Genomic DNA, 24,246 nt, shown 5'->3' with positions numbered 1-24,246 from the left:
ACCCCAGTGCTGAAGCACTCACCTGGCATGTGGGCGATGCTATGTTCAAACCCCAGTGCTGAAGCACTTACCTAGCATGTGGGCAATGCTATGCTCAAACCCCAGTGCTGAAGCGGGCAGGGAAAAGAGAAAAGACACAAAATAGCTTCAGATCCAGAAACCAGCATATTCAATCATCAATCAGAAAAAGAAAATATGTGTGTTTCGGAACATCAAAATGTATATTTGCTCCTTGGGTTTTGAGAACTTAGTGTTGTTCTTGTTTGATTTGGGGCAAGTTCTTATTCAGCAGGCCTGGCTGGCTTGGTTTTTGCTGTGTAGCCTAAACTGGTTCAAACTTGTGATAATCCTTCTGCCTCAGCTTCTGTAGTGCTAGGATTACAGGTATGGACTTATGGACCAACATACCCAGCTTTAACATTTGTTTTTGTTTTGTCTTGTTATTTGAGATAAGGTTTCACTGTGTGACTCCAGCTGGCTTCCAGCTTTCAGTAGCCAGAACTTCACAAATTCCTGGGATCTTAGGTGTGTATATATATTTCTAAGATTTATTTATTTGGTATACAGTGTTCTCTCTGCATGTATGCCTGCATGCATGCCAGAAGAGGGCACCAGATCTCATTATAGATGGTTATGAGCCACCATGCGGTTGCTCAGAATTGAACTCAGGACCTCTGTAAGAGTGACCAGTGCTCTTAACCTCTGAGTCATCTCTCCAGCCCCCGGCTTAACTTTTATTCTTCATGCAAACTGTATCACAAACTTGGATCCCCTGCTTATAACTACCAGATATATACTACAGTTATTTATTAAGAATCACTTCGTGGGGCTGAAGAGATGGCTCAGCAGGTAAGAGCTCCTACTGCTCTTCCAAAGGTCCTGAGTTCAAATCCCAGCAACCACATGGTGGCTCACAACCACCCATAATGAGATCGGACGCCCTCTTCTGGCATGTCTGAAGACCGCTACAGTGTACTTACATATAATAATAAATAAATCTTTGGGCCTGAGCAAGCGGGGCCGACCAGAGCGAGATCGGACCAAGCACAGTTGACTGGAGAGAGCAAAAGTCCTAAAGTCAATTCCCAACAATCAGATGAAGGCTCACATCGCCTGGTGATTTGTTTTATTTTTAATTAAGAATATTAGCTGGGCAGTGGTGGTGCATGCCTTTAATCCCAGCACTTGGGAGGCAGAGACAGGCAGATTTCTGAGTTCAAGGCCAGCCTGGTCTACAGAATGAGTTCCAGGACAGCCAGGACTATACAGAGAAACCCTGACTTGAAAATCCAAAAAAAAAAAAAAAAGAATATATTTGTGTGTTTACTTGCATGCTTATGGAAGCCAGAAGAGCTCAGAGGATGAGCTGGAGTTACAGTAGTAGTGAGTAGTTACCCAGGGTGGCAGGAACTGAACTCAGGTCCACTGTTATAAGTTATATGAAATGGGCCAATTCAAGACAGATTAGATTAGATTAAATGCAGGTTTATAGGGAAGCTACTATTTGACAAGTTCACTGTCCCCAAGGACAGAGCCCAGTGAAGTTACGATGGGGAGAGAGAAGGAAGGAGAGAGAGGGAGGGAGGGGGAAAAGAGAGGGGGAGAGAAAGGAGGAATAGAAAGTGAGAGAGCTAGAGAGAGAGTGAGAGAGAGTGAGCATATGTCTGGATTATATAAGGAAGAGCCTCTGAGGTAAGGGCAGTTTAGGGTTGGGGGCAGGGTATTCCAGGTAGAGACTGAGGGATACTGGGAGACCCTGGAGGCCAGGTCTACTGTGATATGTAAAATATGCACCTCAGTCCCAGGGTCCAGAAACCAAACACTCACTGCAAGAGTGCCAAGTACTCTTAATGTTAGGTTCTATAATTGTGGCATAACATGGCAGCAGAGGGAATACATTCGTGGGCCCATGCCAAGGTATCCTCCTGAGGAATCACACTATACGACAGGCTCATTTATTATGGGCGGCGGCGGCAGGGTCGGGAGGGAGGGGAGCAGGGACCTGGAAAGGGGTAGAGGCAGAGATGGGGGGAGAAGGATAGAGAGAGAGGCTGTTCTGGAAGACATGAAACAGAGAGGAGAGAGGGTGAAGGAGGGAGAGAGAGTGTGGGGGAGTGAGCAGTCTTCTTATAAGTTGCCACACCTGGCTAGTACCTGGCAGCAGGTGACGTCAGCTGTTGCTAGGTTGCTGTCCCAAGGTTTCTGGAAGAAACCTTGTGGAATTGTCTGTAAGCCAACCACCGAGCTATCTCTCTAGCACACCAGAGCATACACCTTAGGGAGGTACAGAACCAAAGAGAAGCCTAAAAGCCACGAAAGGTCCTTCCTCATTGGCTACTCGTTCTCATTTCCCTTTGGGCTGGCTTCTTTTCTCTCCAGTCACAGATTGCATGGCTTAACCCCTAACTCCCTCTTCTGTCTACCTGTACATCTTGACTCCATGGTAGCTGACCTAGTCCAATAGCCTTAAGGACCACCTATAGGCTGTAAACCTTCCATTTCTGTCTCCATCTCAGACCCCACTATTGAAGCTGCATCGTGGGTTCTGTAATTGGGTATCTAAAAGGCACCTCAAAATTAGCAAGCACAGGGCAAGGGCTTAGCGGCAGGCAAAGGGCTGCATAGCAGGTGTAAGGCTGTGGGTTTGATCTCTAGCATCAATCAAAATGACTCATGCCTTTCATCCTAGTAAAACACTCAGAGGCAGAGGAGGTGGTGTAGAAATTGAGCCAAACCGAGATACCCCATAAAGATACCAGACAGCAAGGAAGTCCACTTATCCTTAAGACAAAGGGAGTTTTTAGAAGAGTTTACCAAGCAAACATCCATCCTCAAGGAATGCAAGTTTCCAAGAGACATTCCCCGGGAGAGAGGATCTCCCCCACCCCTACTGAGAGTCACAGGTGTCTTATCCTAACCAGGAGGAAAGATCAATAGAAACTAAAGAACAATGAACAAGATAAAGTATAACTACCCATGTTGTAAATTGTAACTTTGTAAGTTGTAAAACTCTATTCTGAAATGGTATAAAAGCTTAGAGCCTTGTTTCCTCTTGGTCTTTCTCTGGTCACCATTACAGAGATGACCCTGGTATAGCAGCTTCAATTAATAAATTAACCTCATGCTTTTGCAGCGGTCTCTTTCCTGGTTCTTGGAGAGTGGGGTTACCCACGCTGGTTATTACAGTGGCTCTCTGATTTCAGGCCAGCCTGGTCTACAGAGTAAGTTCCAGGACAGCCAGGACTAAACAACAACAACAACTCCAGACTGACCTCTGACTTTCAGTTTGCCCTTCTCAGTTAAGGAGAGCTTTAGTTTTTTGATTGCTTGTGGGGGTCCCTGCAAATGCTACTGCCAGCAGGGAAGGGGAAGGGAAGAGTCAGGAAAGGAAATCTGGTTCAACATGACTTAGCTGGGGCTTGTTCAAACTTCTAGATTCTGACACTGGCGAGCTTATTATAGACATATTTAAGTACAGTATAATTTTGGAAAAGAACCTTCCTGTTAACAGTTATCTTAAAGATTTATTTATTGGCTGGAGAGATGGCTCAGTGGGTAAGAGCACCAACTGCTCTTTCAGAGGTCCTGAGTTCAAATCCCAGCAACCATATGGTGGCTCACAACCATCCGTAATAAGATCTAATGACCTCTTCTGGTGTGTCTGAAAGCAGCTACAGTGTACTTACATATAATAAATAAATCTTTAAAAAAAAGATTTATTTATTTATTATATGTAAGTACACTGTAGCAGTCTTCAGACTGTTCATTATGGGTGGCTGTGAGCCACCACGTGGGTGCTGGGATTTGAACTCATGACCTTCCAAAGAGCAGTCGATGCTCTTCCCCACTGAGCCATCTCACCAACCCTTTTTAACAGTTATCTTAATCCCATGTAGACAATAAAGTTTAGCATGATTAGATCAAAGCTCTTTGGCAAAGTACTTGTGACCTCTACCATGAGGATGGGTCCTATAGTTTAAAAGCCTAGGATCTGGTATGATCTCTGACCGAGGCAGTATAGAGGTCACCAGGCTGTAAGGTACATGTAAAATCTCTCCTAAGGATGGGTTCTATTGACGGAGAAACAAAGCTAAAGGTCTAGGGAGGGAGAGTCTAAAGGAGAGATCCCAGTGAAGTCTGGTCTTACAGAGAGCAAAGGTCACCAGGTTACTAACTATATCCATTCCCAGCCTCCTGTGTGGAAGACAAGTATGCACACCCCTAGAAAGAGAGACTGCAGGCAGTGGTGGGGCACGCCTTTAATCCCAGCACTTGGGAGGCAGAGGCAGGCAGATTTCTGAGTTCGAGGCCAGCCTGGTCTACAGAGTGAGTTCCAAGACAGCCAGAGCTACACAGAGAAACCCTGTCTCGAAGAAAAAAAAAAGAAGAAGAAGAAGAGAGACGGCTGTGTGCTCAACATTTCTGGTTTCGACTGTGCTTATCTGTGAGCACAAGGACACTGTGCCCTCCACAGTCACTTATCTCAAAACCTCTATCTTATCACCATCCCTCTCTTCTCTCCCTCTCTCATACGCCCTATTCAATCCATCTGAAAATCTTGCAGGCTCTACTTCCAAAAACAGTCCTATAAGCTAGGATCTCGACACCTCATCTGCATCATTCTTGTCCTGGACTCCATCTATACTGTAATAGCTACTTCTGCTCTCTTGCTTCCATTTAAACCCATATCTGTGCAGTTGCATTTGAGTGGGGACTAGGTCCGTTGCTTGACAGCACATACTCAGCTTAGAAAGGCAACGCTGGTGAGCAGATGAAAGCCCTTACAGACTAAGCAATCTTTCATCACAGGCGTTTGATTTTGCAAGGCTCCTTTGCAAATTGAAAAGTAGGACTTCAAAGGCAAGAGAAGAGAGTAGCCCCGAGCTCCTGCCGTAGATGGCCTAGTAGCTAAGGTGCTGTCTTTTTCTCTTGATCTGTTGCCTGGGACTTGAGGTAGGAAATTCTCTGCTTTGAGTTATTAGTCATATCCCAGCCTGTCCTGGTTTTTCTCAGAAGCCCTACCTATCCCAGCCTGCACTTGACTTTACCAGTCAGAGCTCGAAGCATCATTGTGGATCCTCTGGTACAGGCTTCATCAAGCAAAACCTAAACTGAGGCCAGTGAAGGGGCAGGATGTCTTCTTATTGCATCTTGAATTGTGTCTTTTTCTTTCACGATAGACTTAAAGACTATATTATTCATAGCCACAAATAAATAATCTACTTACTTGTCTGGATGCTTTTTTGTTTTGTTTTACTTTGCTTGAAATTTGTAGATTTACCCATTTTATTTTATCTCTGTGGAGGTTTTGCCTGTGTGTGTTTTGTGCACCACATGCATGCAGTGCTCTTGGAGATCAGAAGAGGGCGTCAGATCCTCTGGAACTGGTAGAATAACAGGTATTCTTAACTTCTAAGCCATCTCTCCATCCCAGAGATCTGCTTATCCTTTTCTTCCTCTCTTTCTTTCTAAGATTTATTTATTTATTTATTTTATGTATGTGAGTACATTGTTTCTCTCTCATCAGACACCCCAGAAGAGAGCATCAAATCTCATTACAGATGGTCGTGAGCCACCATGTGGTTGCTGGGAATTGAACTCAGGACCTTCAGAAGAGCAGTCAGTGCTTTTAACCACTGAGCCATCTCTCCAGCCCCCAAGGCTTGCTTTTTTTTTTTTTTTTTTTTTTTTTTTTAAGATTTAGGTTTAGGGATACAACTTAGCTATTTCCCACTGACCCTCTCAGCCTTCCCTTTTTAATCCCTCTCCATTTCTTTGTGCCAACCTTGGATACCCAGAAACATTTTCTACCAGGGGCCTCCCAGTAGCCACACTGGGCTGGAACTCAGGAAAAAGATTCTCATTACCCTTCCTGTTATGTAACAGCTGGAAGAGGAAAGATATCCCGGAGTCCAGAGCCAAGGAATACTACGAAGTCATACTGCACTACAAACCTCACACAAGGGATTTATTAGGAGGTAAAACCCCAGGAAGGTGGTTGCCTCTGCTCAGAGAAGCAGCAGCAGGGAACTGAACAGAAGATAGGGTTTATGTAAGATTGCTAGGAGCCAGGCAGTAGTGGCACACACCTTTAATCCCAGCACTTGGGAGGCAGAGACAGAAGGATTTCTGAGTTTGAGGCCAGCCCTGGTCTACAGAGTGAGTTCCAGGACAGCCAGGGCTACACAGAGAAACCCCTGTCTCGAAAAACAACAACAAAAACAAAAGATTGCTAGGTGTCACGCACACTTGCGTGATGGCAGTATTTGAGGCGAAAACTTCAAGCAAAGTCAGCCTCCTGCCTCCGCATTGTTGCCTGGCACCCCAAACTCAGAGGTGGCCCAGATATGTCTTCGTATTTGTGTGCTAGGAACTCACCAAGATATCATTTTCTTACAGCTAGCAAGAGAAAATTCAGACATTGTTTTCTAACCTTCACCAATGTTTTTAACTATCTTAATTTAATGTTTTAAGTACTAGAGAGTAATTGAAAAGTTTCTCTCACTCTAAGACATTAGCTGAAAGTGTTAGGTCGAGATTCTCCTCTGCCTGTCTCTAACAAGAACCAGAGAATTAACATAAAAATACCTCAACCGAGAGGGCTCCACCCCTCTTCTTCTTGTTTCACACCTAGCTACCAGACCCTGTTGACCTGGGTGTGTGGGGGTCGTTTTGTCTAAGTGACTTCAGTCTAGCACTAAGACTAGAAGAAGAAGGACTTGGACTCACATACAAGACTAACACTAGAACTTAGATGGGCTAAGACTCAGATTCGTGTATCTCTCACAGTCCCCCGGGCCTAGAGTGCTTGGGCCCGGGGGATACAGCACCAGTTCAGAGGAGATAGCTGTTACTTTAGACCCAATATGTTTCAGATAGCCTCAGAGGTACCTCAACTGTTGAGCTGCCAAATTTTTCATTTCTCTTGCAATGATTGTAAAAGCCTCATGCCATTTTTAAAAGAAATACACTCAGATTTTACACCACCCGTGTGTGTAGTCTGTTTGTCAAAGCCGAATCCCGTGCCCACCTGGCCAGAATCCCGTGTCCCGCGGAACAGAGACCCCGCGAGAAATCCCAGTCCGTGGCAGCTAGGGGAGGGGGAACAGAGCCTTCCAGCATAGAGAGATCCAGGGTGGGGACTGGTGGGATTTCAAGTCCAGAGCTTGAGGTCAGTTCACAGATTTGTGGAGTTTCGTGTCCTGAGTTTAGGCTTTTTGCTCTGCAGAGTTGTGGCTGGGTCCAGCCATTAGAGCAAATGAGGGGTTCTGTGATTATAACCTGGCACCTGGCAGTTGGAAGTTGAGTGGCCCCCATAGACTAATATATTGGAATGCTTGACGCACAGAAAGTGGCAGTACTAGGAGGTGTGGCCTTGTTGGAGGAAGTGTGTCACTGTCAGGGTGGGCTTTGAGGTCTCCTATGCTCACGGTACACTCAGTGTGGCACACAGTCTCCTCCTTGCTGCCTGCAGATCAAGATCTAGCCCTCTCAGCTCCTTCTCCAGTAACATGCCTGTTGTTTGCACACCGCTATGCATCATGATGCAAACCTCTGAACCTCTGAACCTGTAAGCCAGGCCCAAGTCAATGTTTTCCTGTATGAGAGTTGCCTTGGTCATGGTGTCTCTTCATAGCAATAAAACTCTGAGAGAGGGGTCCTCAGGGGAGGAGCTGGTCTCTCACGTGTCTCTAGGGACTTAAACCTGTCCCTCATTAAGATTTGTTTATACCTATTCCTACCCTGTAGCAGCCTGCTTGCAGGAGCCTCTGCTCAAATGCACCCCAGACCTATTCACTAGGGACTCCATTTGTCTCTGTAGCCTTTTCACCTCTCTCCAGACTTACACTTGTCCTTCTCTAGCCTGCTTGCAGGAGCCCTTCCTCTCACCACAATTCCAGTCCCTGGGACTTCCTACTATCGGATGACCTGATTACTGTTAGCAATTTGTCTAAGCTCAGACCCACAGTTACCTGGCAACAGCCAGGTATGCCTGACTCACTATGAAAGGGGCTGTTTTCCTCTCCCCCCCCAGCCCTCCCTCTCTGTCACCCCCCCTCCTTCCTTCCTGCTCCCTCTCTGCCCTGTTGATCCTTCCCCCTCTCTCCCCATTTCCCTCCCCCCTCTCTCTCCATGTGCTCATGGCCGGCCTCTACTTCTTTACTTTCTCTCCCTCTCTGCCTTTCTCTGCCTCTGCTACCCTCTTAGCTCCCCTCCCCATGCCCTGAATAAACTCTATTCAGTACTATACTCTCATGTGGCTGGTCACTCAGGCAGGAGGGATGCCTCAGCAGGGGCCTGCAGAGGCACCCCCCTTCCACACACCTCCACCAAAACATATTCCTCCTCTCTTTATGTTTTTTTTTTTTTTTTTATAAACACATCAATTACCCCTCGTTTAAATGTTACAGCTCAGATGGGAAAGGGATCCTGGTAGTCAAGATTCAAAAATACAACAACGTCAAACTGTACAACAAACCTCACACAAGAGCTTTATTGGAAGGAGTCTTAGTTAGGGTTTTACTGCTGTGAAGAGTCACCATGACCATGGCAACTCTTAGAAAGACAATATTTAATTAGAAGGGACTAACAGTTTCAGAGGTTTAGTCCATCATCATCATGGTAGGAAGCATGGTAGCATGAGGGCATAGTTCTACATTTTTTTGTTTTTGTTTTTGTTTTTGTTTTTTTTAAGACAGGGTTTCTCTGTGTAGCCCTGGCTGTCCTGGAACTCACTCTGTAGACCAGGCTGGCCTCGAACTCAGAAATCCACCTGCCTCTGCCTCCCAAGTGCTGGGATTAAAGGTGTGTGCCACCACCGCCCGGCTCATAGTTCTACATCTTGATCACCAGGCAACAGAAGGAGATTGGGTACCATACTAGCATAGTTTGAGCAAAGCCCGCCCCATAGTGACACACTTCCACCAACAAGGCCACACCTCCTCCAACAAGGCCACACCCCCTAATAGTGCCACTCTCTATGGGTCAAGAATTTAAGCCTGTGAGTCTGTGGAGGTCTCCTATGCTCAAATTAGCAGAGGAGGGGAAAAACCTAATAGGGTGGCTGCCTGGGCTCTGGAGAGAAACAGAAGAGCCCTTGGCAGAGTGCAGGGTTTCTATATGGTTGGTGTCTTAGGGTAGGGATGGGGCTTTCCAGTGTGGCCTGGGATTGGAGAGTTTACCTGCTCCAATCTTGGGGCAAACTCAGGGACTAATGGGATTTTGTTTTCCTGTAGGGTGGGGCCCAGCCACTTTCCTGCCTTAAGGGCCTGGGAAGGCCATTAGAGCTCTTAGAAAACAGTCTATCCTGCCTTTAGGGAAGTCTAGGGGCAGGCCTCAGCAGCTGGAGCTCATCAAGCAGAAGCCAGGCCAGCAGAAGCCTGGCCACTTGCATGCCTTAAGGGTTTACTAAGTTTACAAGTATGGGAAGTGAATTTCTGCCCACTGCAGGAATGCAGCTTGAGTTGCAAGAGTAGCCAACATCTAGCTCTTTCCATAGTGCCTCTCAGCCTCTTTTTTCTCAATAGCTCCTTCTTTTCTATCACACAGTGACGTGCAGAATTTGGGACCCTACAGCCACCACACCTGCCTAGGGTCCAGAGAGGGCAATCACAACCAAAAACCACGGCACCCCTCCACAGAAGACAAAGACAAGACAAACACCAAGTAACACCACAAAGTACAATTCCAGAAGCTCAGACCTCAGCATAAAATTCCAAAATATGAACAGGCAAGACAATGTACCTCCACCAGAACCCAGCAACCCCACAGCACTAGGCCCCGAAAAAAATGCAATAGAAGCCGGGCAGTGGTGGCACACGGTCTTAATCCCAGCACTTGGAAGGCAGAGGGAGGCGGATCTCTGAGGTCAAGGCCAGCCTGGTCTACAGAGTGAGTTCCAAGACAGCCAAGCCCATATAGAGAAACCCGGTCTAGAAAAGCAAAAAAATGACAAAAAGAACTAGAGGCGATAGCTAGCTCCAGGGAAACTGTTCTCCAAATTTAGCAAGGACAAATGAACTCACAGAGGCTGTGGCTCAGACAGGGTCCCAGTGAGGAGAGGTGAAAATGGGCACAGGCTCCACCCCATCAGTTCCTATCTGCAATCATTACCAGATTGCAAAGACAGTTCTCTTCAATGACATCTCAGGGGTATCACAGAAAGTAAACTATACTTTCTGTGTAGACCCCATACTCAGGAGTGGTTGACAAACAGAAAATGAACTCAACTTTGTTTTTGCAAACTTTTGTTTTATATTGCATTGTTTGGGCATTTTTTTGTATCATTGGTTCTTTGCCATTTTTGTGGATTTGTTGTTGTTGTTGTGTATGTTTGTTTGTTTTGTTGTTGTTGTTGTTTTTTGTTTTGGTTTTTCCAGACAGGGTTTCTCTGTGTAGCCCTGGCTGTTCTGGAACTCACTCTGTAGACCAGGCTGGCCTTGAACTCAGAAATCTGCCTGCCTCTGCCTCCCAAGTGCTGGGACTAAAGGTATGCGCCACCACTGCCGGGCTGTTTTTTTGTTTTGTTTTGTTTTGTTTTTAATAAGAGAAGGAAGGGCATGAAGTTGGGTGAGTAAGGAGGTATGGAGGATCTTGGGGGGGGGGAGTTGGAAGAGTAGAAGAGCACAATTAAAATCTATTACGAAATTTTTTTCAATTAAAAATATTTTTTAGGAGCCAGGCGGTGGTGGCACATGCCTTTAGTCCCAGCACTTGGGAGGCAGAGGCAGGCAGATTTCTGAGTTCGAGGCCAGCCTGGTCTACAGAATGAGTTCCAGGACAGCCAGGGCTACACAGAGAAACCCTGTTTCAAAAAAACCAAAGTAAAAAAAAAAAATTTTTTTTTTTTTTTTTTTTTTTTTAGGAAAGCAGAGGCAGTTGGATCTTTGTAAGTTGGAGACCAGCCTGGTCCACAGAGCAAGTTCTGGCTCAGCCAGGCTGCACATAGAAACCCTGTTTCAGAAAACCAAAAGAAAAAAGGGAGAAAGAAATATCTACTTATCTATCCATCATCTATCCATCATCTATCTATCTATAATCCCAGCACTCAGGAGGCAGAGACAGGTGGACCTCTGAGTTTGAGCTCTGAGTTTGAGGACTACTGGGCTACACAATGAGTTACAGTACAGTCAGGGCTACCCGGAGAAACTAACCTTTCAGGTCGGAAAGACCAACTCCAAGAAGTTGCCCTCAAATCACAAACTTGGGGTAGGTAGAACAGGACTAGAACCCAAGTCCTTTAATTAGCACAAGGTAGTGTTACAGGTATTTATTTGGTCTCTCAAGAAGTGTCTTCCATTTTATTTACCAACTGATAGAATATAAATGACTTTTGTGTGTGGTGTGTGTGCGCACGTGTGCGCGGTGTGTATGCGCTTGCACCTCCCTTGGGTCAAGTTCAGACCAGCGATCTGTAGGACTTTCCAAGCTAAGGAATGGCTCTTAGCTAATCTGCCTACTGCAAGGTTACTCTTGTATAATGACACAGAATATAATACTTTTTGTTAAAGCAGTGATTCGGGAGAAGGGCAAGAGAACTCGACGAAGCAAAAATCTATTAGGTTAGAAGATATTATCGCCTACTTCGTGATACCTCCAAATCAGAGAGAGAGAGAGAGAGAGAGAGAGGGAGGGAGGGAGGGAGGGAGAGAGAGAGAGGGGGGGGAGAGAGAGAGAGAGAGAGAGAGAGAGAGAGAGAGAGAGAGTGTGTGTGTGTGTGTGTGTGTGTGTGTGTGTATGCGCGCACGCGCGCGTGCGCGTGTGTGTTTTTAAGTTAATTGAGTCAAAACACACCTACACGAGAGTAGTTCGGTTCTTTCACTTTCCTTCCCGATTGGCTGGAGACCATCTTACCTTGATTGGCTAAAGCATTTGCCAGTCGTCTTTCCGGAGCTAACAAAGGAAGAAAAGGAAGAAAGGCGTGTCCTGAACGCCGCTATTTTATTGGCTCCGGTAGCAACACCGCTTAGTGAAAAAGCAGCCCTAATTTCTAATTGGCTTAAATACCCGCCAGTTATACTACCGAAAACCAGTGTTCTCTTCGTAGTCTGCCTTCCTTACCTGATTGGCTGGGCTGTGCAGGCTGTGCGAACTCTGATTGGTCCGGCGCTCTGGCGCGGTCCGGCCCGCCCGCAGGCTGTTGCCCTGGTTGCAGGCCCCGCCCGCCCGTTCGCTGACAGCGAAGCTTCTCCTGGAGGGAAGCGGGTCCGTTGGTCGGTTCGGAACGAGGCTGACGCTGCCAGGCCCGCGCCTAGCCGTTGCCATGGCAGCCACCGGCGGGGGCGCCGACGACGAGTCGCGATCGGGCCGCTCGAGTTCGGACGGCGAGTGCGCGGTGGCGCCGGAGCCTCTGGCGGAAGCCGGAGGCCTGTTCTCCTTCGCGGACCTCGGCGCTGCGCTGGGTAGCGGCGCCGGCCTCCCGGGCCGGGCGGTGGGCAGGGCCCAGTCCCCGCTGCGCTACCTCCAGGTCCTGTGGCAGCAGGACGTCGAGCCTCGCGACGAACTGCGTTGCAAGATTCCCGCCGGGCGGTTGAGGCGTGCCGCCAGGCCCCACCGTCGGCTCGGGCCCACGGGCAAAGAGGTGCACGGTGAGCTCAGCCAGGGACCCTGGGGTTGCTTGTGAGTGATCGCAGTAGTTCTAGCTGCGGAGAGCCGTGGCTTTGTCTACTTGTTCATCCCTGAGTACAAACTTTACACTCCCGAGGGTGGTTATTAGACAATAATGTGGGACAATGGAGAATACTTCTGTTAGTAAAGGAGGGAGCCCCAGAGCCAGTGGCCACGCTGTACCACCTTGTGTGAATGCACAGATCTGAATCAGACTGCTCCACACTTGGCCCATAGTCACTTAGGGCCTCGGTTTTCTATTTGTAGAATGGATACACTACCAGCCTTACTAGGGTGTTAAAAGTTAGGCAAGGTTCTCAACGTATATTCTACCTTTGCGAGGGGCCAAACACTTGTTTGATCCACCTTTTTTTTTTAATCCTTTCAACATATACATACATTATGACCCATGAGAAGTGACCTGTACAGAATGTACTGTAAGCAAGAAAACAGCCAGGTGTGGTAGTGCACACTTGTAATTCCAGCCCTCAGGAGGCAGAGGCAGGGAGATCCTTGTGAGTTCAAGACTAGCCTGGTCTAAGTAGCAAGTTCCAGGTCCACAGTGTGAGTCCAGGCAATTACCATCTAGTCCAGCGATTACCATTCAGTCATCTTGATTCCAAGTCACATAGAAAACAGGTCAGCCAAACTGCTTGGTATGTCTGTTATATTGTTTTCTACCATTTAGGGGTGAAAAGGAAAATGAGGTGTAGAAGTAAGAATAGAAAGTTCTTTATTTGTTTGTTTCAAGACAGAGTTTCTCCGTGTAGCCCTGGCTGTCCTGGAACTCACTCTGTAGACCAGGCTGGCCTTTAAATCAGAAATCCTCCTGCCTCTGCCTCCCAAATGCTGGAATTAAAGGTGTGCACCACCACCGCCCGGCTAAGAATGGAAAGTTTTAAGGTCTCTTTTTACACCTAACAGCGTTTGTCCTGGTATACTGGTATTATAAAATTTAAAAAGAGAATTTCAAACAAAACAAAACAGTGGTGCATGAACGTAAGCAATTGTTAGATCTAGTTTGCATCTTTTGGGGCCATTCTCTAACAACTGAGTAGTTATAAAATAGAGGCGATGCTTTTGAAAGGGGGAAAGTTTCGTTTAGGAGTGACCAGCCTTGAAGTCACATAATAAGTTGGCTGATTACCTCAGAAAGGACTAAGTAAACCCTCTTATTCTTTCTGTCTCAAAAAAAAAAAAAAATTAATTTCCATTTTCATTGTAACAGCTTTGAGCTGGCAGGACAATTCAGCCTTGTTTTATGAGATAATAGGCTGAGGCCCAGGGTAAGTAACTGGCTGGCTCAAGGTCGCCAGCTACCACAAGTGGCAGAAATTAGCTCTGGCTCCCAGAAGTCATATTTGCTACAGAAAGTGGCCTCTCCAACTGTGGCCCTGATCCAGTCTCTCCTTGTTGCCAGGCCAGTGCGTTCTGTATTGTCGCCTTTGCTTCAGTACTGCTGGGACTAAAGGTGGCGATGAGGAAAGGCTAGGGAGCCTTCTGTTTTGTTCTGGAATTTCTTTTTTTTTTAACTGTTACTTCTCTCTTTATAGCTCTGAAGAGGCTGAGGGACTCAGCCAATGCCAATGATGTAGAAACAGGTGAGTGTGTCCAGGCGGACCTGTGAGCTGAGGGGGAAGGAAAAAAGCCAAGTCCCCCAGTCCCTGGGCCGCCTGCCAGCTCACCCTCACTCCCTTGGAGCAGGCTCACTATATTTACTCCTTGACTCTGAAGTCGCTGTGGGAAATGGAAGCAAGGTACTCCCTCGCCATGCTCCTCTATTACCTGAAGTTTTCCTGGTCTCATAGTGCTCATCATTCTGTGTGCTTCCTGATCCTAACAACCACGTCTATCTGTCTGTCTGTCTGGTTTTGTTTTGTTCCCCCCCCAACCCCCACCCCGGGACACAGCAAAGAACAAGTGCCCATTTTGGAACTTGTGGCTCCCAGGAGTTAACATTCCACCTGACAGGTGGCCAACTCTCGCTGCTCAGTAACTGGTCCTTAGATGTGGGGGGTTTTATTTTGGTGGAGGGTGTGAGGTTCGAGACAGGGTTTCTCTGTGTAGCCCTGGCTGTTTTGGAACTCACTCTGTAGACCAGGCTGGCATCAAACTCAGAGATCTGCCTGCCTCCTAAGTGCTGTTTTAGGCCTGTTATTTACAGAGCACCTGCCGAGCATGGGCGGGGCTCCCTTCAGAGCACAGAGACTGGCTTACTATTGATGCTTCCAAACATTCCCTAACTGAGGTAGAGCATCAGAGGTACAAGGACTACTCTAGGACAACAACTACTACTACTACTACTACTACTACTACTACTAAAGACTAAGGATTTAACCCACTGACCGCACCTCCCATGTGTCAGGGGAAGTGGGGTGCTTGTTGACTGTGCCTGCTGTATTGTCAGACTTCTGTCACAGACTATTTAGACAAAATAGCACCTAAGGATGGGCTCATGATTTCAGATCTTTTAGTCCTCAGATTATTTCCTCTATTCGTACCTCAGTGTGGTGGAGTATGCCCTCAGTCCCAGCCCTAGGGAGACAAAGGTAGTTGGATCATAAACTACGGCCAGTCGAGTCTACACAACAAATTCTAAAACAGCCTGGGGTAGGCAGGGAGATAAAAATAATAGGTGGCCTGGGGAATGACTCAGTGGGTAAGAACACTTGCTATAAAAGCCATAGGACCAATCAGGCAGTGGTGGTGCACGCCTTTAGTCCCAGCACTTGGGAGACAGTGGCAGGCAGATCTCTGAGTTCAAGGCCAACCTGGTCTATAGAGTGAGTTCCAGGACAGCCAGGGCTATACAGAGAAACCCTGTCTTGAAAAACAAAAACAAAAAAAAACCCAAAAAATCAACAAACAAAAAAAAGCCATAGGACCTGAGTTCAAATCCCCAGGACCGATATGAAAATGTCAGTTATGGCTCCCTGTCCCTCGAACCCCAGCCTTACGGGATTAGAGACAGGTAGATCCTAGGAGCTTAAAGGACAGCAACTGAACTGGAACAGGAATCTGCAAGCTCAATGAAAGAGACCTCGTGTTATAAAAAAGATGGCAAGTGATAAATGATTCCTGATGCCCTCCTCTGGTCCTCCTCTGCACTCTGCATGCACACCATACGCATGTACACTTTCATACACCATGAACATAAGCTGTCAACACTGGTGCAGGCCCATGGTTATGGGAACCCGCTTCCAGCAGGCATGGGGTTACCTCGGGAACCTGCTTCCAGATGGTTCCCTTACCTTTGGCAAAGCAGTTGTCAGCAGGCCCAGGACCTAGGAGGGCTGTCCACTTCACAGCTCGATCTGTTTGCCATGAAATTGAATGCTTTAGGATGTTTAAGCATCACCTTAGAAAGTTTTAACAACAAAAAAAAAAAAACAAAAAAAAAACAAAAAAATTTCTTTTAATGTTTCTTATTTGGGGGAACGAGTGTCATGGTGTGCTTGTGGATGTCAGAGGACAACTTGTGTGTACTTCCTCTCTTTCTACCTTGTGCCTTGGACTCAGCTCATCAGTCTTGGTGACAAGTACCTTTACCCACTGAGCCTTCCTGACTATGCCCCCCCCCCTTAATGTCTCTAGTACGTGCAAGAGAATAGGGTTTGTGCTAGTGGGTTTCAGTTTAGCCTTGAACTTGTGATTCTCCTCTCTCTGTCTCTAGGGTGCTATGGTTATAGGAGCGTGCCACCACACCCAGTCAGCCAGTCCCCAACACTAACTGAGCAGGGCACTATGCCTTGTATCAAAGCTCTAAGCCTGTAAAATAGCTGATAAGGAAGACTACACAGTAACAACCAGTTTAAAACCCAGACTGAACACAAAACACAGCAGCGATATACTTTACTTCTTGTCTCCTGGGTCAGCGTGGCCCCTGAACCTTACGCTGTCTCAATGGGCAAACTGTCCCGGCCTGTGACGTGGTTATGACGCCTCGCTGGGCTACTGTGAGGATGCTGCTGGTCAGAACTCTGAGTACCCTGTGCAGTGAGGAGCACAGGCTCTTGCTGTTCAGGAGCAGGATGAACATGGGCGAGGTGTGGAGAGAAAGAGGGGGCTGACTCAGCTTGGGAGAGCCACGCGGACTGGAAACAGTTCTTCCTCTGGCTGCAAGGACTCGGATCCCTGACGGGCTCCTGGGAGAAAGAGCCTTTAATGTCACTGACTCAAAAATGACTGGCAGCAATTTTCCCCACTCGCATGGACATAGTCATTAGTGCATAATGTCTCCCCCTTTACAGGGGCTCGAGCTGTCAGAGATGGAATACCACAGCCATTATGCCATCATAGCAGTGCTGCAGATAGGCAGGGCAGAGATGCTGCTGCCCATTTTCTGGTGACTGACTGCAAATCCAGGCCTTCGTGCTGTTCCCAGCCCAGTTCCTGCCACCGCCTCACAATGATGGCTGTGCAGTTCTTCCTTGCTTAGCTTATCCTGGATTTTGTATGTCCCTGGGGCTTGTGCTCCTTCCCCTTCAAAGTGCTGCTACTTCTTGAGAACCAAGTAAGTACAGCCAGTAGCTTGGGCAGCTGTGCCCAGCTGGAATGCACATGTATCCAAGCAGAGAAAGGGATGGAGCCACAGCCTATGCCACAATTACTGTAACTTTTCAGATCCTACTGTGGAGATAGACAGTCCCTTCTGACATTCTGTCTGATCCCTAGAAACATAGCTTAAACACAGTCCATGGCCATTACAATCAGAGAGTTCCTCACGGGGCTAAAAGTCTCTGGAGGGCCAGCATTCAGGAGGGACCAACTTTTCTGTGATCTGTGAATGGCTTATCTGGAGGGGCCCTTGAGCATTGTCCATCCTTAGGGACTGCAGCATAGCTAACACGCCTGCTCTGTCACCCTTCTCCTCCCTCCTCCATCCTGGTTGTCAGTGCAGCAGCTGCTGGAAGATGGTGCGGATCCCTGTGCAGCTGATGACAAAGGCCGAACAGCCCTCCATTTTGCTTCCTGCAATGGCAATGACCAGATTGGTGAGTCCTGGGAGGCAACAGAGCTGGTCAAAGGCATTAACAGTTTCTAAGCCGTGGGAGAGAAATTGCTGTCTGTGTACTTCAGGGGATGCAGGGGTCTGGCATAAGGAAGCCTTATGAACAGAGTCCTCAAGTGCTGGGATCACAGATATATCCCACCGTGGTGGGCTTGGTGAGTGTGTGTGTGTCTAGGCTGGCCTCACACTCGCTGTGTGGCTGAGAATGACCATAAACTAATCCCCTTGCCTCCGCCTCCGGAGTGCTAGGAGTATACAAACCTGGGCCAACTTTTTTTATATTTTTCTTTTTCTTTCTTTTGTGGTCCTGGAGATTGAACCCAGGGGCCTCACTCATTTTAACAAGTGTTCTACCACTAACCTATGTCCTGGTTGTCTTAGTTAGGGTTTTCATTGTTTTTTGGGGTTTTCTTTGGTTTTTCAAGACAGGGTTTCTCTGTGTAGCCCTGGCTGTCCTGGAACTCACTCTGTAGACCATGCTGGCCCCCAACTCAGAAATCCGCCTGCCTCTGCCTCCCAAGTGCTGGGATTAAAGGTGTGTACCACCACTGCAAGGCAACTCTTACAAAAGACATTTAATTGGAGCTGGCTTATAGGTTCTGAGGTTCAGTCCATTATCATCATGGCAGGAAGCTTGGCAGCATCCAGGCAGACACTGGAGAAGGTGCCAGAGAAGCTGAGAGTTGTACATCCTGTTCCAAAAACAAATAGAAGAATGGAGGAGGCTCTCAAAGCTCATCCTCACAGTGACACACTTTCTCCAACAAGGCTACACTTACTCCAGCAAGGCCACAGCTCCTAATAGTGCCACTCCCTGGGCCAAGCGTATTCAAACTACTACACTTTGTTTTGTTTTGGTTGTTCTGTTTTGTTTTTCAAGACAGAGTTTCTCTCTGTAGCCCTGGCTGTCTTGGAACTCATTCTGAAGACCAGGCTGGCTTTTAAGTCAGAAATCTTCCTGCTTCTGCCTCCTGAGTGCTGGGAGCCATGTGCCACCAGCTCCCAACTTTTCTTTTTATTTTAAGAAAGGGTCTTCATAAGTTGTCCTGGCTGGCCTTGAGCTCATGTTACCTAACTCTTGTAGGCCTTGAGCTTGAAACCCTCTAGCCTCAGCCCTAGAATCACAGACCTGAGCCTCCAGGCCCAGCTATGGTTCCATGCTGCTCTTTCCTATGGTTAGTGGGTTTTCTGTGTGACTCTTTATAAATCTTTGCCTACCCCACAAAGATGGCCTTCTGTTTCCTTCTAGAAACGTGATAGTGTTACTGTTTATATCTCATCTATGACTAGTCCCTCTGGAATTAGCTTCTGTTCTTTTGTGAGACTTAGCCTGGCTTCCTTGTACTCTGCCTTAATCAAGGTGATTCTAGCTGGTGATTGGCACCATGAGGTAGCCTAGGGCTGCTAAAGAGGGGAGATTGTTCATGGAGTGCAGCATCGTCTATGCCTGGCTCTCATGGCAGCTCGTCTGCTGCAGGGGGAATAGGAAATACCTTCAGGAGACTTCTCCTCAGTTAGATAGGACTGAGAAGCCAAGAAACCCTCCCGGAGTCCTTGGTTCCTGACCCTTGGAGTCCTGCACCCTACAGATCAAACAATACATGCAACAACATGGGGAGGCGTGTCTGGATTCTGCACTCCACTGAAGTGGAGATTGCTGGTTTCTTTGAAGACAGAAGGGCACAGTCAGCAATGAGACTGTTGGCTCAGCTTGTGGTTCCTAACCTCTGACCTCTGTTGTCCAGGTTACCACTGAACATCCTGATCTCACCCTCAAACTTAGGAATGTTTATAGTTATTAGACCAAGTATGTTACTACTGATATTGGTCTGCAAAGCAACTACTCTGAGCCCCAAATGAAAGAGGACACGAAGGTCTTCAGCCTGGTGCTTTGTTACAGGCGGCCCTGTAGTTGGAAGTGATGTAATAAGATGAGGTCTGTCCCTGAGTAGTGGGGTCATCTAAGACCGTGTATGGCACTAGTGACAGGAGATGGAAGAACCAGAAGTTTCCACTTCACTCTACACTCTAAGCAAAACTTTGCTGGCTCCGGGGTGAGGTGTAGTTGATGGGAACCTCTAACAGTATAGTGGGGTTTTTCTGTTTTCAGTGCAGCTGCTCCTGGACCATGGGGCCGACCCCAACCAACAGGATGGTCTGGGCAACACACCATTGCACCTGGGTAAGTCCTCCAAAGCCACCACTAGCTAGACTTCTGACATGTAAAGCCTAGGTTTCGGCAGGTTCCCAGCAGGATCTTCTAGCATCCTAGCAGGGCCTGCACCACAAATGTGCACTTCCCACAGCCTCTGCCCCATGGCCTTCCACTCCCCACAGCCTCTGCCCCATGGCCTTCCACTCCCCACAGCCTCTGCCCCATGGCCATCCACTCCCCACAGCCTCTGCCCCATGGCCATCCACTCCCCACAGCCTCTGCCCCATGGCCATCCACTCCCAGTAGGCTGTGCACTTGACAGGGTTGTTGTGCATCCTTGGACTGGCTGCAGACAGCTCTGCTAGGAAGTGGGTTCTGAGCACTTTGGGTGCCCCAGCCTTGCTGTTGACTGACCCCATTACAGTGAGTCCTAGCTCCATGCCTCAGTTTCCCCAGCTGCACAGGGAGAAAACTGGACTTGATCTGAGGCCTACTCAGTAGGGCATACTGCCCTGGTGACACTGTCTCAGGAGATAACATGGCACTGCCACACTCAGAGACTCAGCTTTTCTTCCCTTGATCGCCACAGTTGTGGTCCTTAAGTCTCTCTCCTTTCACAGCGGCCTGCACCAACCATGTTCCTGTCATCACCACACTGCTTCGAGGAGGTATGTGGCCCCTTCTCCCCACCCCCCACCCCCACCGCCGCCCCGTTTCTCTATCTCATCCCCAGAATGCCTCCTCTGCCTGTTCCCACAGGGGCCCGTGTAGATGCCCTAGACCGAGCTGGCCGCACGCCCCTACATCTGGCCAAGTCGAAGCTGAACATCCTACAGGAGGGTCATTCCCAGTGCCTGGAGGCCGTGCGCCTCGAGGTGAAGCAGGTGAGTGATTCCTCCTTGGATGGGTATCATGCTCACAGACAGCTTGCCTCTGGCTTAGGGCTCCTGATCTGACTGACCCCAATACCCCTGCTCCTCTGTTATGTGTAATAGTGAATTTGTTAAACCATTTTGGCTGGTGGGGGACGGGGGTTGTCGCTTGAGCACGATGCGCCCACCCGAGAACTCTCTGTATCTGTGAATGAAAAACACACACACACAATATCACACGCCACCTAATTTCGATATGCCTTGACTAGCTCAATGGCTGCGCATTTCTAATCCTCCCACCTAACACCTTCTAAATATATGTTTTATCTTTGCTGCCCTGTTACCTTCTGGGTACCCCCACCCCCACCCCACTACCCCATAGGGCTGTTTTCCATTTCCACTTATGTTGCTATGACCCTCCAGGTCACGGCGATTCTCCCCTCCTTTCCTTTCTCTCCGTCCTTTGCCCACACAATGTAAAAGTCCCGCCCTATCTCCCTGCCCAGCCATTGGCTATATGGCGATTCTTTATTATCAGTCAAAGGCATCTGGGGCATGGCTTTGGGAGCCGAAATAAGACAAAGCATTAGAACCAATGCCCAACAGTTACAGTAACAGTGGCAGTGGGGACTTGCCTGTGCCTGCCCACTAGCCTACAGCTCCCTATCTCCTTCCAGATCATCCACATGCTACGGGAGTACCTTGAGCGCCTGGGGCGGCATGAACAGCGAGAACGGCTAGATGACCTCTGCACCCGCCTCCAGATGACAAGTACCAAAGAACAGGTGAGCTGCACCCCAGGACCAGGCAGGAGCCCTAACCAGTCCAGCCCTGCTCCAATGCAGCCAGAACCATGTATCAAAAAAAAGACAGGACCTAGGGTGTTGCCACCACCATGGCCCTCCCAGCCTCTGCCTATGTCCTTGAAGCTGAAGTGGGTGGTGTGTGCTCAAGTTGCTGCTCTCCAGGGCAGTTACCAAAACATGTGATATCCAGGATGAACCCATAGGCAGAGAGAAAGGCTGATGTCAGGGTCCTTCACTGGTCAGGGACTCTGCTGAGCACAACACAAAAGTCTCCAACCCCCATCCTGCTCATTGAAACACCACGAGGGGGAAGCATTTGTATGCCCTGAAGAGGGGCGATGCCCATGTCCCCTGCCCAGCGACACTCCCGGATCAGCCTTGCTGTCTCCCTGCAGGTGGATGAAGTGACGGACCTCTTGGCCAGCTTCACCTCCCTCAGTCTGCAGATGCAGAGTCTGGAGAAGAGGTAGCAAGGGAGCCTGCTCCTTGCTGTGTCGCCGCCCTCCTGCCCTCTGAGCTCACTCCAGGGAAGCCCGGGGGACGCTGGAGTTTGACCCTGCCCTTGCCCTTAGATGTGGAGGGCAGAACTGAGTCTGCATCATCTCTCTGGGTCAGGACCACAGCCCCTGCTCCTGCTGCAGAATGAATGCCAGCCTCTGTAGCCACCACATTCCAGGCCACAAGTGCTGTTGTAGCAGACACCACTCTCCTCCTGTGGCCTCCCTATGCCCTTAGCACACTTCAGAGCCCTCTCTAGTTCCTCCCAGCCATGGGCTTCTTTTACTGTCATTTGGCTTTGGATAGGCACTCTGTGGCTGCCCGGGCTGCTGTGGGTCTCTAAGCTTGCCCTGCCCCTTATACCAGCATTTCAGTTTAGCCTTGCTCCTGACTTTCAAGGAAACACTGCACTGTGAGATGTCTTTGAGCAAAAGAGGGACATTGCTCAAGCTTAGAAAGGACCCTGTTTAGCCCAAAGAAATATCTGTAGCTCCTTCCCTCCCAGTCTCTGAAACATTATGAATGGGGGTCTGTTTTGCAGCCCAGTTCTCAGTGGTTGATAGTGGGTTGTGGGCCCAGGTCCTTACCCCAGGATCCTCTAGGCCTTAGTTGTGACAAGAGGCCATACAGATATATAACTAGAGGGATTTAGTGGAGAGAGGATCCTGGATCACTAGGTGAGCTGGATATCACCCCAGGGAGCCCTGGGGGAGGAGCAGGAGGTGACTGGTACCTTGTGGATGTGAGACATCGAGAAAGAAGCCGGGAGCTGGCAGAGGACAGCCAGCGGCTCCCTCGGAACCGTCAGCAGGGACTGGCTCTGCTGACAGCTGTGCTAAAGCCCAGCCGGACACGTTTTTCTTTCTGGCCTACAGAATTGTGAAAAGAAATTTGTTGGTTAAGCTGGTTGTTGTTTTTTGGTTTTCTGTGTGCGTGTGTGCGTGTGCGTGTGCGTGTGTGTGTGTGTGTGTGTGTGTGTGTGTGTGTTGGCTTCTTGTAGTGGCAACAAGAACTGAGAAAGTAACAGGGCCCAGATTCATTGCAGAGGTCTCTGGTCTGCTGAACTTGTCTGGCCTACCCTATATCCCGAGGGAGATATACCTGGGGTGTCTGTGGGAGGTAGGGGGGCAGCCCAAACCTCAGCTGCCCCTCCAGACAGCGATTTATCTGGCTAATGGCTTCTAGGCTCCCAGTCCATGTTGGGCCTGGCATTGCCCCACTTTCTCTCCAAGCTGAAAGCCCTGGCTACTGGCAGAAGAGAGCCTGTCTTCAAATCCCAGCTTGGTACTGGACTGAAATTCAGCCATTCCCCAGACCTTGGAGGGAGAACTGGGTGGAATTTCTACCCCCAGCTCCCTGTGGGGAGGAAAACTCAAAATTTCCTTTGTTGATAGGGCAAAGGGCTTCAGAGCAGCCTCAAGGCCGGGGAGGGGCAGCTGCTGTCCCTGCTGACAGGGACAGAGGGCTGGGCGTGGGATGCAGATTTTTCCTCTGCCTGACCAACTCCAGGTGACCCTCACTGCTTGGGGCCCAGGGCTCACTTGATCTTGCTCTCTACTGGGGCAGGCTGGAGACCAAGACAGAAAAGAGGCAGAGCTGGAAGGAACCGGCCCCTCTCAGACACTGCATCACTGGGCTACTTACCCTAGACCACCTGGAAGAAGTTGAGGCCTGGTTACCAGCCCTCTGGCTTAGGGAAGGGATGTGAACCTCAGGACAGGGGACGGTTTGTGTGGCATGTACATTGGTATCCTGAGAAGTCCACATTAAGAGAAATTGGGAATTTCAGCTTCAGTGCCCTTGAAGCAGAAGCAGAAAGAGCTGCCAGGGTCCTCCCGGCTTCCTGGGCATGCCAAGGACACCTTGCCCCAGGCTGCTGCTTTGAATATGAAGAGCAGGGTGTGCTGGGACTTCAAAATTGCCCCAAGGTAACACAGAATTTCTAAGACACAGGGACCAATCGATTCCTGAAGCCTGGGCCTCCATGAACAAGGAGGCCCGGCATCCCTGTTACCACAGGCTGGCCCCAAGAGCACTGTTGGCCCTAGCACAGCGTCTGTTGCTAACTCCCTCTGTGGCCATGCAGACAGAGAAGGGAGGGCTTGAGGCAGGAAGTTGGCTTCTAGGTTAATCATCAACACTGGTCAGGCGGCCAGGCAATCTGCCTTGTCCCATTTCCAGCCAGAATATTTCCTTTAACCCTGAATCAGTCTAAAGAACCAGCCAGATAGACTGTCTCAGACACTTGAGTGAGTCAGAAAACATGAGTGGGCCCTGGGCGCTGGCCTGGGCAGGGGG

The 24,246-nt window shown here is 48.8% G+C and overlaps 2 protein-coding genes across 4 annotated transcripts in view; one reads left to right on the top strand and one right to left on the bottom strand.

Moving 5' to 3' along the window:
* Nucleotides 1-12,496, bottom strand: part of Eif3l (eukaryotic translation initiation factor 3 subunit L) — a 35,647-nt gene extending 23,151 nt beyond the window's left edge. The window contains exon 1 of one of the 2 annotated variants that reach the window (XM_031349067.1): nt 12,061-12,496. In XM_031349067.1, coding sequence (XP_031204927.1) covers nt 12,061-12,264 — 204 coding nt within the window. In that variant the 5' untranslated portion in view covers nt 12,265-12,496. Of the gene's footprint in view, nt 1-71; nt 93-12,060 lie in introns of those variants that run through there. The other variant, XM_031349083.1, reaches the window with a different exon arrangement.
* Ankrd54 (ankyrin repeat domain 54) lies at nt 12,150-22,856 on the top strand. 2 transcript variants are annotated; one of them, XR_004112711.1, is made up of 8 exons: nt 12,150-12,587; nt 14,160-14,207; nt 17,502-17,600; nt 19,733-19,799; nt 20,393-20,440; nt 20,532-20,656; nt 21,322-21,429; nt 21,846-22,854. XR_004112711.1 is itself a non-coding variant. In XM_031349105.1 (8 exons), exons 1-8 carry the CDS (start codon nt 12,263-12,265, stop codon nt 21,918-21,920), a joined length of 900 nt encoding a protein of 299 aa, XP_031204965.1. In that variant the 5' UTR covers nt 12,152-12,262; the 3' UTR covers nt 21,921-22,856. The 2 variants fall into 2 exon arrangements, 1 of the variants encoding a protein (XP_031204965.1); XM_031349105.1 differs by having other exon boundaries at nt 12,152-12,587; nt 19,728-19,799; nt 21,846-22,856.
* Nucleotides 22,857-24,246: the final 1,390 nt, after the last annotated feature.

Source organism: Mastomys coucha, unplaced genomic scaffold, assembly GCF_008632895.1.
Source record: "Mastomys coucha isolate ucsf_1 unplaced genomic scaffold, UCSF_Mcou_1 pScaffold11, whole genome shotgun sequence".
Classification (NCBI taxonomy): Eukaryota; Metazoa; Chordata; class Mammalia; order Rodentia; family Muridae; genus Mastomys; species Mastomys coucha.
This window is presented reverse-complemented; position numbering and strand designations above follow the sequence as displayed.